Here is a 15,279-nt window from a genome sequence, read left to right as displayed (position 1 = left end):
ACGCTTTTCTGACAGCAAGTGCTCTTCTGACCACAGGACTGGCCCATCTGCCCCCACAGTAGGTCTGAGGTGGAGCTAGGCAAGCCCTGGACCTTGAAGAGTGCTCTGACACCAAAGAGTCTCATACCTCTTGTATGCAAGAGTTGGAGGGTGTATAAATACATGCAGTACCTCTCTCCAGTACTGCATTCAGTAACATAATGTTGGTAGCTTGAAATTGACCGCAGTGGGGGTATTCACACCCTAGAAATCAGCAAACACTACACATAAAGTCTTGTTCACTCTGAGAACTGATTGTTGAACATTTATCTGTGCATGGCTGAATATACCCCATTTTTTCTTCCAGTATGAATACATTTTTCTAGTTCTTTCCTATTACAAAAAAATACCACAATGAATGTTATATGTGCATACATATGTACTTTGTGTACATATGTGTATATTTCTTTGGGCTATATATCTGGAAGTGGACTTTTTAACTTATAAACTATGCACATTTCAACTTATGAGATAGCGTCAGATTGCTGGTCTACCAGCAGTATGTAAGATTTCCTGTTTCCTCACATTCTTGTTGACACTTGGTATGGCCAGCCTTCTTCATTTATGACAAGCTGAGCTTGAGGTGGCACTTCATTGTTATTTGAACTGATATATTTTTTCTTTTTTATGTCCTTTGATAATTGCCTTAAAATATTTCCATAAAATGTTTATTCATTCTTTATTAGATTTAAGTACTTTATGGTTATTTTATAGATTATTTTTATTTCTACTGTGAAATGGATCTTATATCTGTTATATGAACAGTTTTTGTTGCTGTAGAGGAATGCTATGGCTGGTGTATAGAAATGTTACCGATTTTTATATGCTTGTGTCAGTATTAACCTTTTCAAACATTTCCCAGGTCTGGGGAGCTTGACATTTTATGTTAAACTTGGTATCTGTCCTTAAAAGCATTAATGACATTTTCTTTGGTTACTTTTTTTAACGCCACGGTACATATGTGAGGGTCAAAGTTTCTAAGATGACAGCCAGGGCAAGGTCCGAAAGGTATTTATCACAATGTGTCTTTGGTAAGTCTGTTCATTCGCAACAATGGTTTGGACGAAATCCACTTGTGTTCTCTCTTTCATCTTGTTTTTTGCCCACATAGCAGCTGTATCAGTAAGTAGAGTTCTGCTTTTCTGGATATTTAGAAATATTAATTCTAGTATATGTTATGTATTTTCTGTATGTTTATTTTCTTTCAGATTAAGCATCTCTCTGAAAGAAATGGTAAGAATCAGTTGAAACGCAGAGTGTTTCTGAACTTTCTTTTGTTCAGCAAGATCAGTAACAATTTTTTTCCTACTTTTAACAGTACATGATGAAGAGTTTCATGAACAGAAGGATATTTCAGAAATCAACTTAGGTGGGTTCAATTTCTGCCTTATTAATGCTTTGAAATAATTTTAAATCTTATGCTACAATTGCTGTAAAGCTCCTGCTTTCATGATAGGGTACTGGGTAACTTTAGGGGAGAAATATCTGTTGGTTAGATAGATTCATTAGAATTTATAGAGTTTCTGAAAAATGGAAATGTGGAAAGAGAATGATGGTTATACCAAATTTTCTAGAGGAACTAGTGAGTACTCCATGGATCTAGAAATACATCACATGATTTTTGTTTATAAAAATGTCAGTTTTCTTGTTTCCATTTTGAAAAAAAGTGAAAGAAAAGTGGATGATTATTCCACTTGCTACATATACACATGTATATATATGTATGTATACATGTGTAGTATATGCCTAAGGTTACATTTAGTGGGGGGAAAACCCTAGCCTTTCTACTGGTGCATCATATTCATTAACACCTGTTTGCTCAGGACATAGGGAAGAGTGTAAAGATGTTTCCATTTCAATGTCTTGTCTACAAACATTTTTCTTGAGGAACTCCATCAGTCTGGTCCATTACTGAGAGGAGAGAGAAGCTGGGTTATCATCTCTTTTCTCTCTCTTATCCTGCTTCTAAAATGAGGGAGAAGCCTTTACATTCTGGGTATCTTTGGTTAGGATTGGCAAGCAGCAGAGATATTCATGATCTTAAACAGCTTACGGTCTACAAAAGCTTTACTATCAATTGCATGTTTATTTGTCAAATACTGCAGTAGAGTAAGGACAGTTATCATTTTGCAGGAAGGGACAGGAATTTCCTTGTTGTTGGCGTGACCTGCCCAGATGGCTGGGCTCAGTGCTATTTGAAGCCTACACAACTGAAAAGACCCATACCTAAGGGATGAACTTCTGTGGCTTTTTCTCATTTACAGGGAAGGCAGACTCATTGATACATAATTGGAAAATCCTGAAATGGTTTTATAGAAATAGTTTGGCAAGGTAAATGGGTGAATGGGCCCCAAGACTTCAGAGCCAGGCATCAAATTATCTCTCCTTAGTGTCAGGCAATCAAGGTATATGGACTCGAGAGAATCTGCTGTAGTTTAAAGCAGGGCTGGGACTAGAATGAGATTTACGATCTCATCCTAATTTGTCTAGACCAAAGAATTCTTTTACCTTAGAATCATTGTTTATGCTTCTTCTCCACCACTCCCTCTGAGCTGTGACTCCGATGAAGAAATTTTACCATGTGGGTTTTTTTCTCTCTTTTAGGTCATTCCAACCCAGCTACCAGGATTGTTAGGGTTGGCCACAGAGCCAGATCCTATATCACAAAAACTGTTCAGGAAAAATCACAGAGAGGGAATTGTCACCTTTTCCCCTGTCTTCTCTCCATGCCTCACAATTTAACCTTCTACCCCAAGATTTGTTGCTTTCAGTCTTCTCATTTCAGTAAAAGCAATTCCCCCCTTCTAGATCTGGAGGCTCAGAACTTCTGAGTCTTATCTTTCTCTCAAGGTACACACCATCTATCAGCAAATACTATTAGGTCTACCATCAAATTATATCATGGGTTGCGACTTCTCAACACTTTCTCTTTTCCTGTTCCTCTCCAAGCCATCTGGTCTGGCCAGGTTCTTTCAGCCTTGTAACTGCTCTTGTCTTTCAGCCCTCACCCCGCACAGGCTATTCCTCAGAGTGGACAGAACTCTCCTTCTGATAGGATTCAGGCCATGTTACTTCTCTTATCCAACCTTCGTCTTTCAACACTGGCCAGTACTGATTGACATCTCGTCCAACACAGAACAAAAGCCCTAGAACCTTGATTCCCAAGGTGTGTTCCACAGGCCAGTATCACCTATACCACCTAAGAGTTTTCTAGAAATGCAGCATCTTCAGTCTCATCTCAGACCTACAGAATCAGCACCTCCATGTTGACTGACCCCAGCTGATTCCCTGCACATTAAAGTTTGAGATGAGTTGACCCTGGCCAGCCATCTAATCTCACTTCTTACTGCTCTTCCTCCTACTTTCTTGGGTTCTCCAGCCACCCTGACCCCCTAGCTATTCCTCTACAGAGGTGAGTCTCAGGGTGTGGTCCCCCCACCAGCAACATCAGCATCACCCGAGAACTTGTTAGAAGTGAAAATTCTTGAGCCTTGCCCCAGACTTGCTGACTGAGAAATCCTGAGGGTGGGGCTCAGCTGTCTGGGTTTAACAAGCCCTCAGGAGATTCTCTTGCTAAAGTTTGGAAAGCTGCTCTAAGACATCAAGGCTTTCCTGCCTCTTTTTTTTTCTTTTTTCAGGATTTTATTTATTTATTTATTAGAGAGAATGAGAGAGAGAGAGAAGCAGGCTCCCTGCTTAGCGGGTACCATGGGATCATGATCTGAGCTGAAAGCAGACGCTTAACCAGCTGAGCCACCCAGGCGCCCCTTGCCTCATTTCTATTTGCTGTTGCCTTTGCCCTCCATACTCTTCCTTTATTCCCCACTCCATCAGATTTCTGCTTCAATGCCACCTCCTCAGGGAGGCCTTCCTTGACCGCCCTTTATAAAATATCAAACCCCCTACCCCTCACCACTTTTCTCCCCTACTGTTCTTTTATTATTATTATTTCTCGTTATACCATCTGCTACTCAACATTTATGTGTTTGTCTCTCCTCCCTCCCCAGTCAAGAATGTCACCTCCCTGAGGGCTTTGTTTTATTCTCTGCTATATCCCTCGCATGTAGAATGAAGTCTAGCACACATTAAGTGCTTAATAAGTATATGCTGCCTGAGCAAATTGGTTAGAGAATCTCCTGAGGCTTATTTTTTTTTAAATTTTTATTCTTTAGAGAGAGTGTGCATATGTACTTTTCCACATGAACGGGGGGGGGGGGGCGGGCAGAGGGAGAGAGAGAGGGAGAGAGAGAATCATAAGCAGGCTCCGTGGACAGAGGGATCGATCCCACAATCCTGAGATCATGACCTGAGCTGAAATCAAGAGTCAGATGCCCAACCAGTTGGGCCACCCAGGTACCCTTCCTGAGGCTTATTTTTAATGGATATATGCTTTTTTGGGAAGTGTTCCCCCCACCCTACTGTTGCACTCTCTTACCCTCCATGAGCCCATCTACACTGACCAACCTGGGGGCCAAGGTCTGAATGAGCTTGTTCATATCACTCTAGAATAGCCCAGCTCTCACCTCCAACCCAAATCCAGGCCAGTGTCAGAAAATGCATGGGTTTGTTCATGACAAGCCTGAGCCAGAGTGTGGATAGATGGGCACATATTACCCCTACTGAAAAAGCAATTCAAAACCTGGCTCCTACTGCCCATGGGGCAGTCATATCAATGCCATTTGTCTTTGTTTAATTGTGCTGCTATTATATACATAGTTTAGGTTTATGGAGGTTAAGAAATATGGGCATGGGGATAGGGATCGTGATGATTTAGTTAGTCATTAGCAAGTGACACCACGGCTTCTCCCAATACCTAAGACCCCAGTGGGGTCATTTACCATGAATGAGCCCTCAGCTTTGCCAAATGAGACCTCTGTTACCATGTGAGGTTGTGGTGATAACTTTCTAGCTTGATTTCCCAGCTGTAAATCAGGTGCTATTCTCAGAATGAAGTACGATCCACTGACCCTGTTTGAAGTATTTTGTGATTTACAGGGAAGGCTGTTTGTCAAACATGAAGGTTGTCATAAGAAGAGACATTCTTTTAAATGTTCATAAATTTTTCCCACAAGGATCTTCCCTTTTAAGAATCCTATTTGCAAAAACACTACGTGGCCAGAATCAAGGAATACCATAAGGGAGGAAAGTTTATTATGCTAAGCTCCTGGTAGCAGATATTTGGAGATACAGTTTTTGAGTGGATCTATCCATATTTGCCTGGTCTTTATTGCAAGGGCGTTATCTTGAGCTTGGCTTTGGAGGGTACCATTGTTTTTTCATGGGACAGAGCAAAACCAACCCATTTACCTAGAGTCGCAAAGAAGGATGGAACAATAGCAGAAAGGGCCCCGGATAGGAAGTCAGGAGTTCTTAAGCCCACTCAACTGCTGACCACCTCGTGTGCATTACTTCCTGTCTCAAGACACTCTTGTGCCCCCCTAAAGCACGAGAGGTTTGGAGTCAACGATCCAAAAGATCTCTTCTAACTCATTTCTTACTTTTAAGATTCTTGGACAAGTTTTCTTATTCCAAAATGAAGACAGGATGTGATAATACGTGATATTCATGGGCTATTTACATTTACTCAATTAGAGAGAATTTTGCATTGTTTCCAAAAGACTTCGACCAAAGATTAACAAGCCAAGATTTACAATGGAAAATATTAATTTTATTATGAGAAATGCCTTTTAGTAATGCTCATTCAAATATTTCTTTCTTCCTTTTTTTTTTTTAATCTGTGTCTAGCTGCGGGCTTGGACCTCTTTCAAGGAGACATCCTCCTGCGAGTGAGTACCTGCCAAGGACACAGTAACATTCCTCAGAACTGGCTGTTTTTTAGGACTGGGAGGCTCTGCTGTGTCCAGCCCTGGGCTAGGCACTGTGGAGGACATGAAAGAATCTAATCTATCATCTGTACCCACAAGGGCCTCCACTGTGGTTGATGATGACAAAAACAGATGAAAAATTAGCACACAGGACAAAGAATCTCTAATTATCACATTACTTGTTCACCCACTTTTCCTAGTAAGTGAAGAATGAGAGAACGAAATGAACCAATATGTTTAAAGTGGCTATCTCAGTTTTTGGAAATTGCAGATCTTTAAGTTTTGTTCTTAATAATTTCCCTGAAGTTTCCAAGTTGTCTGTGATGAACTTGTTTTGCTTTTGTAATCAGAATACAAACACTATTGTTTGAATTGTATGATAGGTTGTTTGTGGTGTTAAAGTTTAGTGAAGGAGGAGGCCAGGGGCCCTGGAGGACTCACCTTCCATTGTTTTTGATGTAGTGATCCACGATTCATTGTTTCCATCTTTGCCTTATTTCCACAGAACCCCAGAAACGGCCTGAGAGACCCTAACACCAGGTGGAAGTTCCCCATTCCTTACATTCTGGCTGATAATCTGGGTAATATTAATTGTTTTAATTAGGAGTTTTAGATTTTACTCTTCTACCGCCCCCCACCCCCGCTCCTCCTGTTCATCGGCTTCAGATTGGGAGTAACAGCAAAGCATATGGGGGTTTCCAAGCCCTGATAATTCTTTATCCCATGGGATGAAAAGCATAACATTATATTGACCCAATGCTGCTTAACGAGTCTGAGATACAGTGCATCGAATAGTAATTTTAAAAATTACAGAGTATCAAATAATTTTTAAAAGTACAGACCACATTAACATGTTAATAAAACCAAAAACACCATAAAGAACAAAAATAGAATGAAACATTATTTGGCTTCACAACCATGAAAAACTTATGCTTTAAATAATAGTTTTGTTTTAGTGAAACTAAATATATTTTCAGCATACTGATTTCTTCCCCTTTTGTTATGAGACAAACATTCCACACTTTTGAGAAATAGAAAAGTCTGTACTTCACATGCTCAGAGTCCTTGTTCCTCAGTATTAATAATTTTAATTCTTTTCTCTCTCAAGATAGAGGACTGGTTAAGTTATAGTCCAGTAGTTGTTGGAAATAATACTTGGGGGAAATAAATAAATAAATATTCAAAGCCACATGTGGACACTGGTGACCCCAGTGTCTGACAGCTGGTGACAGAGCTGGTGACTGACAGCTGAGCAGCCACGATGATACAAAGCCTGTTGGGGGAAGATCAGAGGAAAGCGGAAACAGTGACAAGCTTGCTCAATCTTAATGCGCTGTTAGGCTGCTCCCACTCTCAGGAGATAGAGTTTATGTTTCAATATTTTCCATCACTGTTATCAGTGCTGATCCCTTTTCTAGAGGAGAGCTAGTTATAAACAAATGCTGTTGTTCTCAGTAATTTTTTTGGAAATTTGAGGTTTTATTTATTTATTTTTTATTTTTTTATTATTATGTTATGTTAGTCACCATACAATACATCATTAGTTTTTGATGTGGTGATCCACGATTCATTGTTTTCGTATAACACCCAGTGCTCCATGCAGTACGTGCCCTCCTTAATACCCATCACCGGGCTAACCCATCCCCCACGCCCTCCCCTCTAAAACCCTCAGTTTGTTTCTCAGAGTCCATAGTCTCCCATGGTTCGTCTCCCCCTCCGATTTCCACCCCCTTCATTTTTCCCTTCCTTCTCCTGATGTCCTCCATGCTGTTCCTCATGTTCCACAAATAAGTGAAACCATATGATAATTGACTTTCTCTGCTTGACTTATTTCACTTAGCATAATCTCCTCCAGTCCCATCCACATTGATGTAAAATTGGGTATTCGTCCTTTCTGATGGCTGAGTAATATTCCATTGTGTATATGGACCACATCTTCTTTGTCCATTCATCTGTCGAAGGGCATTTCGGCTCTTTCCACAGTTTGGCTATTGTGGACATTGCTGCTATGAACACTGGGGTGCATATGGCCCTTCTTTTCACTACATCTTTGTCTTTGGGGTAAATACCCAGTAGTGCAATTGCTGGGTCATAGGGTAGCTCTATTTTTAATTTTTTGAGGCACCTCCACACTGTTTTCCAAAGTGCCTGTTCCAACTTGCATTCCCACCAACAGTGTAAGAGGGTTCCCCTTTCTCCACGACCTCTCCAACATTTGTTGTTTCTTGCCTTGTCAATTTTTGCCATTCTAACCGGTGTAAGGTGGTATCTCAGTGTGGTTTTGATTTGAATTTCCCTGATGGCTAATGATGATGAACACTTTTTCATATGTCTGTTAGCTATTTGTATGTCCTCTTTGGGGAAGTGTCTGTTCATGTCTTCTGCCCATTTTTTGACTTGATTATTTGTGTTTTGGGTGTTGGGTTTGAGAAGAGGTTTTATTCCCCCACCCCACCCCCCCGGTGTTGCCCGCACACTTGCAAATTCACAGAGCACCCATATTTATTGGAATGTGACTTAAGAAACATCAACTTTTGAGAGCGTATTTTTCCCCATTACAATTTTTCTTCTTGTCTGGGCACCTGCGCTCTTCCCCCTTCCATGTCCATCAAGACATAGGCATGCTTTACTGCATCGCCAATTTATTCTGGACACTGTGCCTTCACCTAATATTTGGTTTAAGCTTCACCATGCCTCTGTGAGGCGTTAAGTCAGTGCCTCTCAGACTTTTATGTGCATAAGGCTCCCCTGAGGATCTTGTGAAATCCGGGGTGGGGTCTCAGAGTCTGCACAATCCCCCAGGGGATGCTGATGTTTTTGGTCTGCTGGCCACAGCTTGAGTAGCAAGGTCTCTTTAGCTGTAAGTTGGTGACAGATCAAGAAAGCAAGATGGAAGGCAGGTGGCCTGAAATAAGGTAGCAGCAGTGAGGACACAGTGGTGGTTCTCAAGTAGTACCAAATGAGAATCACCATTAGTGTTAAAAAAAGGTTCAGGTGCCTGGGCCCATACCATTGCAAAAAGCAAACACCCTAGAGTTTCACATTTGTATGCAATTCTTTTCTTAAATTTACACAGAGTAAAATATACAAATCAGTGTAAAAGTCAATGGCTTTTGATATATACATAAACTTATGTAACCCAATATCCCATCACTCCGGAAATTGCCCGTGTGCTTGTTTCCAGGCAATCCCTACACCCCTCTCCAAGACACTACCATTCTAATTTTTTTTTCCCTATAGATTAGTTTTACCTGATTTATAGATAAATGGAATCATTCAGTATGTACTCCTTTGTATCTGGCTTCTTTTGCTTAACATGTTTTTGAAGTTTTTCCATATCGTGGCAGACCAGTAGTTAATTCTTTTTATTACTACTCAGTAATATGGCAATTATTTATCCATTTTTTCAGTTGATGGACATTGCTTTGTATCAAGTTTGGGTTTTTATAATGAAGAAAGCTGCTATGATCATTCTTGTACAAGTCTGCATGGATATATATATATGTGTGTGTATATATATATGTGTATATATATTTTTTCTTGAGCAAATGTCTAGAAATAGAATTGCTTGATCATACAGCAAATATATATTTACCTTTAGTAAAAAATGTCAAGCACTTTTCCAAAGTGGCTATACCATTTTTCCTTCTCACTAGCAATGCAGCAATGTCCCATTTGCTCAACATTTTCAGTAACATTGGTGGTATTAATCTTTTTTAATTGTAGCCATTCTGGTGGTTTTAAATGGAATCTCACTGTGATTTTAATTTGCATTTTCCTAATGACTAATGATATTTCCCACATTTTCATGTGCTATTGGCCATTTGTGTATGTTCTTTTATGAAATGTCTGTTCAACTCTCATCATGCTTTTTTTTTTTTATCACGTTTGTCTTTTTGTTATTTGTAGAAGAACTTCATATATTATGGATGAAGTCTTTTGTCAGAGATAGATAGATAGATAGATATCTTGAATATTTTCTCCCGGTCTGTGACTTTCCTTTTTTGTTTGTTTTGTTTTGTTTTTGTTTTTTAAGCAGTGTATTGATTTATTAATCTTTTCAAAAAAGTAAATTTTGACTTGTTAATTTTCTCTTTCTTCCCTGCTTTCTATTTTGTTGTTTTTTGCTTGTCTTTAACATTTCCTTTCTTCTACTGAATTCCAGTTTAATTTGCTCTTCTTTTTTTATATTAAAGGTGGAAATTTATATCATTGATTTTAAACCTTCATTTTTCTAATAAGATAATGTTATAATATGGCATTTAAAGCTATAAATTTTATTTGAAGCTCTGCTTTTACTGTTTTCCACAAATTCTGATATGGTTGTATCTTTATTAAAGTTTAGATATGTTCTAATTTCTGTTGCAATTTTTTAAAATCCATGGGTCAATTAGAAGTGTGTTTTTAAATTTACAAATGTCGATAGTGCTTCTAGATATTCTATTATTGATTTCTAGTTTAATTTTGGTGAGGTTTGCAGAGAACATAGTCTATAAGATTTTGATCGTTTGAAATTTACTGAGACATGTTTTGTGGCCTATCTTTGTGACTGTTCCACGTGCACTGGAAAAGAACTTAAATTTGGCTGGTGTGGGGTGTGTTATTTTATCAATGTCAAATAAGTCAAGATGATTGTGTTGTTCAAATATTTTTACCTGCAAGGAGTTTTGGACTAATTGTTTTATCTGTTACTGAGAGAGAGGTGTTAAACTCTTTAACTATAATTGTGTGTTTATTTATTTCTTCTTTTAGAGTTTTCATGAAACTGCTCTTTTGGGCAAGCACATTGTTAAGTCATCTTGCTAAACTGACTCATCATTTAGAGAAATTTCTCTTTATGTCTGGTAATCCTCTTTATTTTGAAGTCTACTGTGTCTAATTTAAATATAACTACACCAGCTTTATAAAACTGACTGTTTTCATTGTGTATCTTTTTCAGATTTTTACTCCTATCAATGTCTTTATATTTAAAGTGTCTCTTTTTTAGACAGTATATATTTGGGTCTCACATTTTTATCCAGTCTATCAACCTCTGAATTTCAGTTGGAACATGTGGTCTATTTACACTTTTTTCCGATTTTTTTTTAATTTTAATTTTTTATATTTTTTTAATTTTTTAATTTAAATTCTATTAACATATAACATATTAATTGTTTCAGGGTTACAGGTCTGTGATTCATCAATCTCATATAATACCCAGTGCTCATTATATAACACATACCCTCCTCAATGTCCATCACCCAGCCACCCCATCCCTCCCACTCCTCTCTCCTCCAAGAACACTGTTTGTTTCCTAAGATTAAGGGTCCCTTATAGTGTGTGTCCCTCTCTGGTTTTGTCTTGTTTCATTTTTGCCTCTCTTCCCCTATTTACATTTAATGTAATTATTGATATAGTTTGATTTAGAACTATCAGTTATTGTCTTCTATTTTTTCTTTTATTTATTCTTTTCCTACCTTTTTTTGGTTAAATCCAATAATTTAATATTTCATTTGGTTCGTGTAGTGGCTTTTAGCTCAATCTCTTTGTATTATTCTGTGAGGCTTTGCTGTAGGGATTACAATTTGTAGCCTTAACATGTGCAATATACTTAGACTTAATATTGTGCCCTTTTGCATAAAATGTAAGCATTTTACAACACTATAATTCCATTTATACCCCTTTATTTTGTGCTATTGTTGGCTTATACTTTTCAACTATATATTTAAAAACCTCATAATATAGTGTTATCATTTTTCTTTTTGCTCTAATCAGTTTTCTTTTAAAATTAATGAAGAAAAGTAGTCTTTATATTTACTTTTATACTTGCAATTTCCGGTGCTGTTCATTCCGCCTGGAGATCTGCGTTCCTATGTGGTGCCATTTCTCTTCAGCCTAAAGAACTTCCTTTAGCAATTTTTTTTTTTTAAGTAGGCTCCATAACCAGCATGGAGCCCAACATGGGGTTTGAACTCACAACCCTGAGATCAAGACCTGAGCTAGATCAAGAGTTGGATGCTTAACTGACTGAGCCACCCAGGTGCCCCTTCCTTTAGCATTTCTTGTAGATCAAAACTGTTGGTGACAAATTCTCTTCTTTCTCCAAAATAACTTCTTTATTGCCTTCATTTTGAAGGGCATTTTTTACTGGAAATAGAGTTTAACAGGTTTTTTTCCTTCCTTAAAGTTGTAATTATTGTCTTTTTCTTTTCCACATTTTATTATGAAAATTTTTAAATATATAAAAAGCTAAAAGAATTGTGCAGTGAACACTCATATACTCATTACCTACATTATACGAACAACATTCTGCTGCTTTTGCTTTATCTTCTCGATCCAACCTGCCCATCTTTCTATCCTTCTATCAATACATTCTATTTCTGATACATTTCAAAGTAAATTTCATGGACCAGTATGCTTTACCCCAATTACTACAGCATGTGTCTCTTTAACAAAAGTTTAATGTTTGTTTATGATTCTTTTTTATATAAAATGTGCATAGAGTAAAATGCATGGAGCCTTAAGTGTACAGTTCAATGAGTTTTAACTATTTATACACCTTGTAATTTATACACTACACTTATACAATGTAAAAATATTCATACAACTCCTATTAAGATATGGAGCATTTTATTTCCCCAGAAAGTTCTCCCATGTTCTTTCATAGTACTCTCACCCTTCCAGAAATAACTTTTTTGTTGTTTTAATCATAGATGAGTTTTGCCTGTTCTAGAGTTTCATACAAATGGAGTCATATTTTATGCTTTTTTTGATTACTCAGTAATTGTTTTTGAGATTCACCAATGTTGTTGTGTGCATCAATAATTTGTTCCCTCTTATTATTGAGTGGCATTCCATTGCATGAATACAGTATATCACAGCTTGTTCAACCGATCTCCTGTTGATAGACACCTGGGTTGATTCTATGCTTGAGTTATTATGAATAAAGCTACTATGAACATTCTTGTACATGTCTGTTTTGAATATAAGTTTTTATAATGTCTCTGGTATAAACATCTAAAGTGAAATTGCTGGGTTATAATATAGACATAGGTTTAGTGTTGGATCTCATTCAAAGTGCTTGTACCATTTTACGAACTTGCATGAACAATGAATGAAAGTTTATTTATTCTACATCCTTGCCAATATTCGTTGCTGTTAATCTTTTTAATTTTAGCCATACTGGTGGACATGTAGTGGCATTTAATTGTTGTTTTAGTTTACTTATTGTTGTTTCACTTTCTTTTTTGTTTACTTATTGGTCATTTGTATGTCTCCCTTTGTGAAATATCTGTTTAAATAGTTTGCTCATTTAAAAAATTAGTATTTGTCTATTCTCCTTTGAGTTGTAGGAGTTCTTTATATATTCTAGACACAAGTCTTTTGTCAGATATGTATTTTGCAAATATTTTGCCCCAGCTACGTTATCTCTGGTCTTTTTTCTTAAACTTTTGTGACAACTAAGCTGTCTTGGGTACAAATATTCATATTATAGATGCCACTAAGAATGGGTAAAACTTCATGACAGTCCTTCAGTAGGCCTAATGCATACTCTTGGTGTTGTTATCTGTGTTGTTTCCACAAGTAATTTACTGATGATTACATTGAGTATTTATTTAATGACCTTAATATAATCTTATGACATCTGAATTGTGGCATCTCCAACTTGGTGGTTTATTAAATGAAATAAGGGCCAGGAAAACATAAGGTAAGCACTTGGTAAACTGCCAAGAATTATGAACTCTTTGAGAGAATGCACAAAATCAAATATACAACCAATATAATTCAACATTATATAACCTAGTTTAATTTTTAACTTAGAGCTCTACCTTCAGTCAGTCGATGGGAGGAAAAAAAACAGAACACATACTAAGTAAAACGTAATCTCTGTTCCTCTAGAGTATCTTTCCTCCCCACCATATGCTTGTCTCATGCAATGCCAGGGAGTGTGCACGTTAGGCGAAAGTAAAGACATTTGTCACTGGTCCTAACCTATAGGTTACTAAGCATCTACCGTTCTGGCCTCTTCGGGTCTATTAGGCTTCTGCTGCTTTGGGTCCAAGTTTGAGGTATAAAAATCTTTTCCAAGGTTGTTTCCAGTGCTCCCTGTGTAGTCTTGCCATCTCTCCAGGGGTCTTGCAGGGAAGCAGGGTAAACATCATATGTGCTCCTTATGCTTTCAGAACCCCTAAACCTCTCTAAACTCTGCTCTCTTCCTCCAACAAGAGGGGGTATTTTCTTAGACTGGTGCAAATACCATTCTCGCTGCTTCTTTCCAGGTGCTTTATTCACACAGAAGACAGAAATGGCTTGCAGTCACTTCTGTCTTCTGCTCTGCAGCGTGACTCTCCCGAGGCAGTGCACTCAGGATCTCCACTTGAATAAGGAAGAGGAAGGGAGGAAATGAGGAAGTTAGTTTATAATTTTGTTCAGCTACACACACATGAGTGTATTCTTATTTCGTAGGTATAGTTACATTATGGATTTAAAGTTTACACTTAATGTTTATATACACGACTACTTTTATAGTTTTAGTTTCCAAGGAATCTGCTTACTACCAAAAAATATATCATGGACCTCTGTGGATTTCATGTGGGGGCAAGATTTTCTCCAACTATGTTATGTATATTATCTAAGATCTAAGCAATGCTCATTGATATTTTTACTGATTTCTGCAGGGCTGAATGCCAAAGGAGCCATTCTTTATGCCTTTGAAATGTTCCGCCTCAAGTCCTGTGTGGATTTCAAGCCCTATGAAGGAGAAAGCTCATATATCATATTTCAGAAGTTTGATGGGTAAGGATGAAATTTTACAGAGTGTGTAATCATGCACCCTTTTGTTTATAAAAGTGATACATGTCTTTCAAAAGAAGAAACTGGAAAGAAACTAAAAGCAAAATCAAATCTTTCTCTGTGAGTTTAAAGTCTGTAACATTTTTAATGATCTAGATGGAGAACGAGTTGTTTGGATACTTATGCACCCCAGGAGATTTATTTCAATTTTTTTCCTGGGTTTAGGTCATGTTTTAAATTACAGTACTTTATTTTTTAAGTCAGGTGTATTAAAGTATAAATTATACACCCTTTTTTATGGCACGGGTTTAAATTATGGCGCTTTGTTGGCTGGACCTCTTTGAAAAGTTCTAGATGTAGTTTTTTGTTATTTATTTCCTAGGAGAAATAAAGGGTATATCAAGAAATAAGCTCTTTTTTTCAGTGGTATTTATGTCAACCAACCTGGGCTAGATGAGGTTGGGAAGCAAAGCGACCATCTGCTGTGACTGCATGTATGTGTCTTTAGGGCCCACCTGGACACATTTCCTCCCGCTGCAGTTCCCCACACTGCCTCTAGGTGTTGCCTGGATTTCGTTATCTAGTTCTGTCGGTGTTTTTGTTCGTCATGGATGGATAGCAGAGATGAGGAAGGAAGTTAGCA

At 37.7% G+C, this 15,279-nt stretch overlaps 1 protein-coding gene across 2 annotated transcripts in view; it reads left to right on the top strand.

Moving 5' to 3' along the window:
• The first annotated feature begins 1,083 nt into the window (after positions 1-1,083).
• The window catches only part of MEP1A (meprin A subunit alpha), a 39,647-nt gene continuing 25,451 nt past the window's right edge, over positions 1,084-15,279 (top strand). For both annotated transcript variants that reach the window (XM_027602737.1, XM_027602735.1), the window contains exons 1-6: positions 1,084-1,161; positions 1,248-1,272; positions 1,358-1,408; positions 5,785-5,825; positions 6,370-6,445; positions 14,522-14,639. In XM_027602737.1, the coding sequence (XP_027458538.1) occupies positions 1,093-1,161; positions 1,248-1,272; positions 1,358-1,408; positions 5,785-5,825; positions 6,370-6,445; positions 14,522-14,639 (380 nt within the window). In that variant the 5' untranslated portion in view covers positions 1,084-1,092. The remainder of the gene's footprint in view (positions 1,162-1,247; positions 1,273-1,357; positions 1,409-5,784; positions 5,826-6,369; positions 6,446-14,521; positions 14,640-15,279) is intronic.

Source organism: Zalophus californianus, chromosome 7 (assembly GCF_009762305.2).
Source record: "Zalophus californianus isolate mZalCal1 chromosome 7, mZalCal1.pri.v2, whole genome shotgun sequence".
In the NCBI taxonomy this organism is placed as follows: Eukaryota; Metazoa; Chordata; class Mammalia; order Carnivora; family Otariidae; genus Zalophus; species Zalophus californianus.
This window is presented reverse-complemented; position numbering and strand designations above follow the sequence as displayed.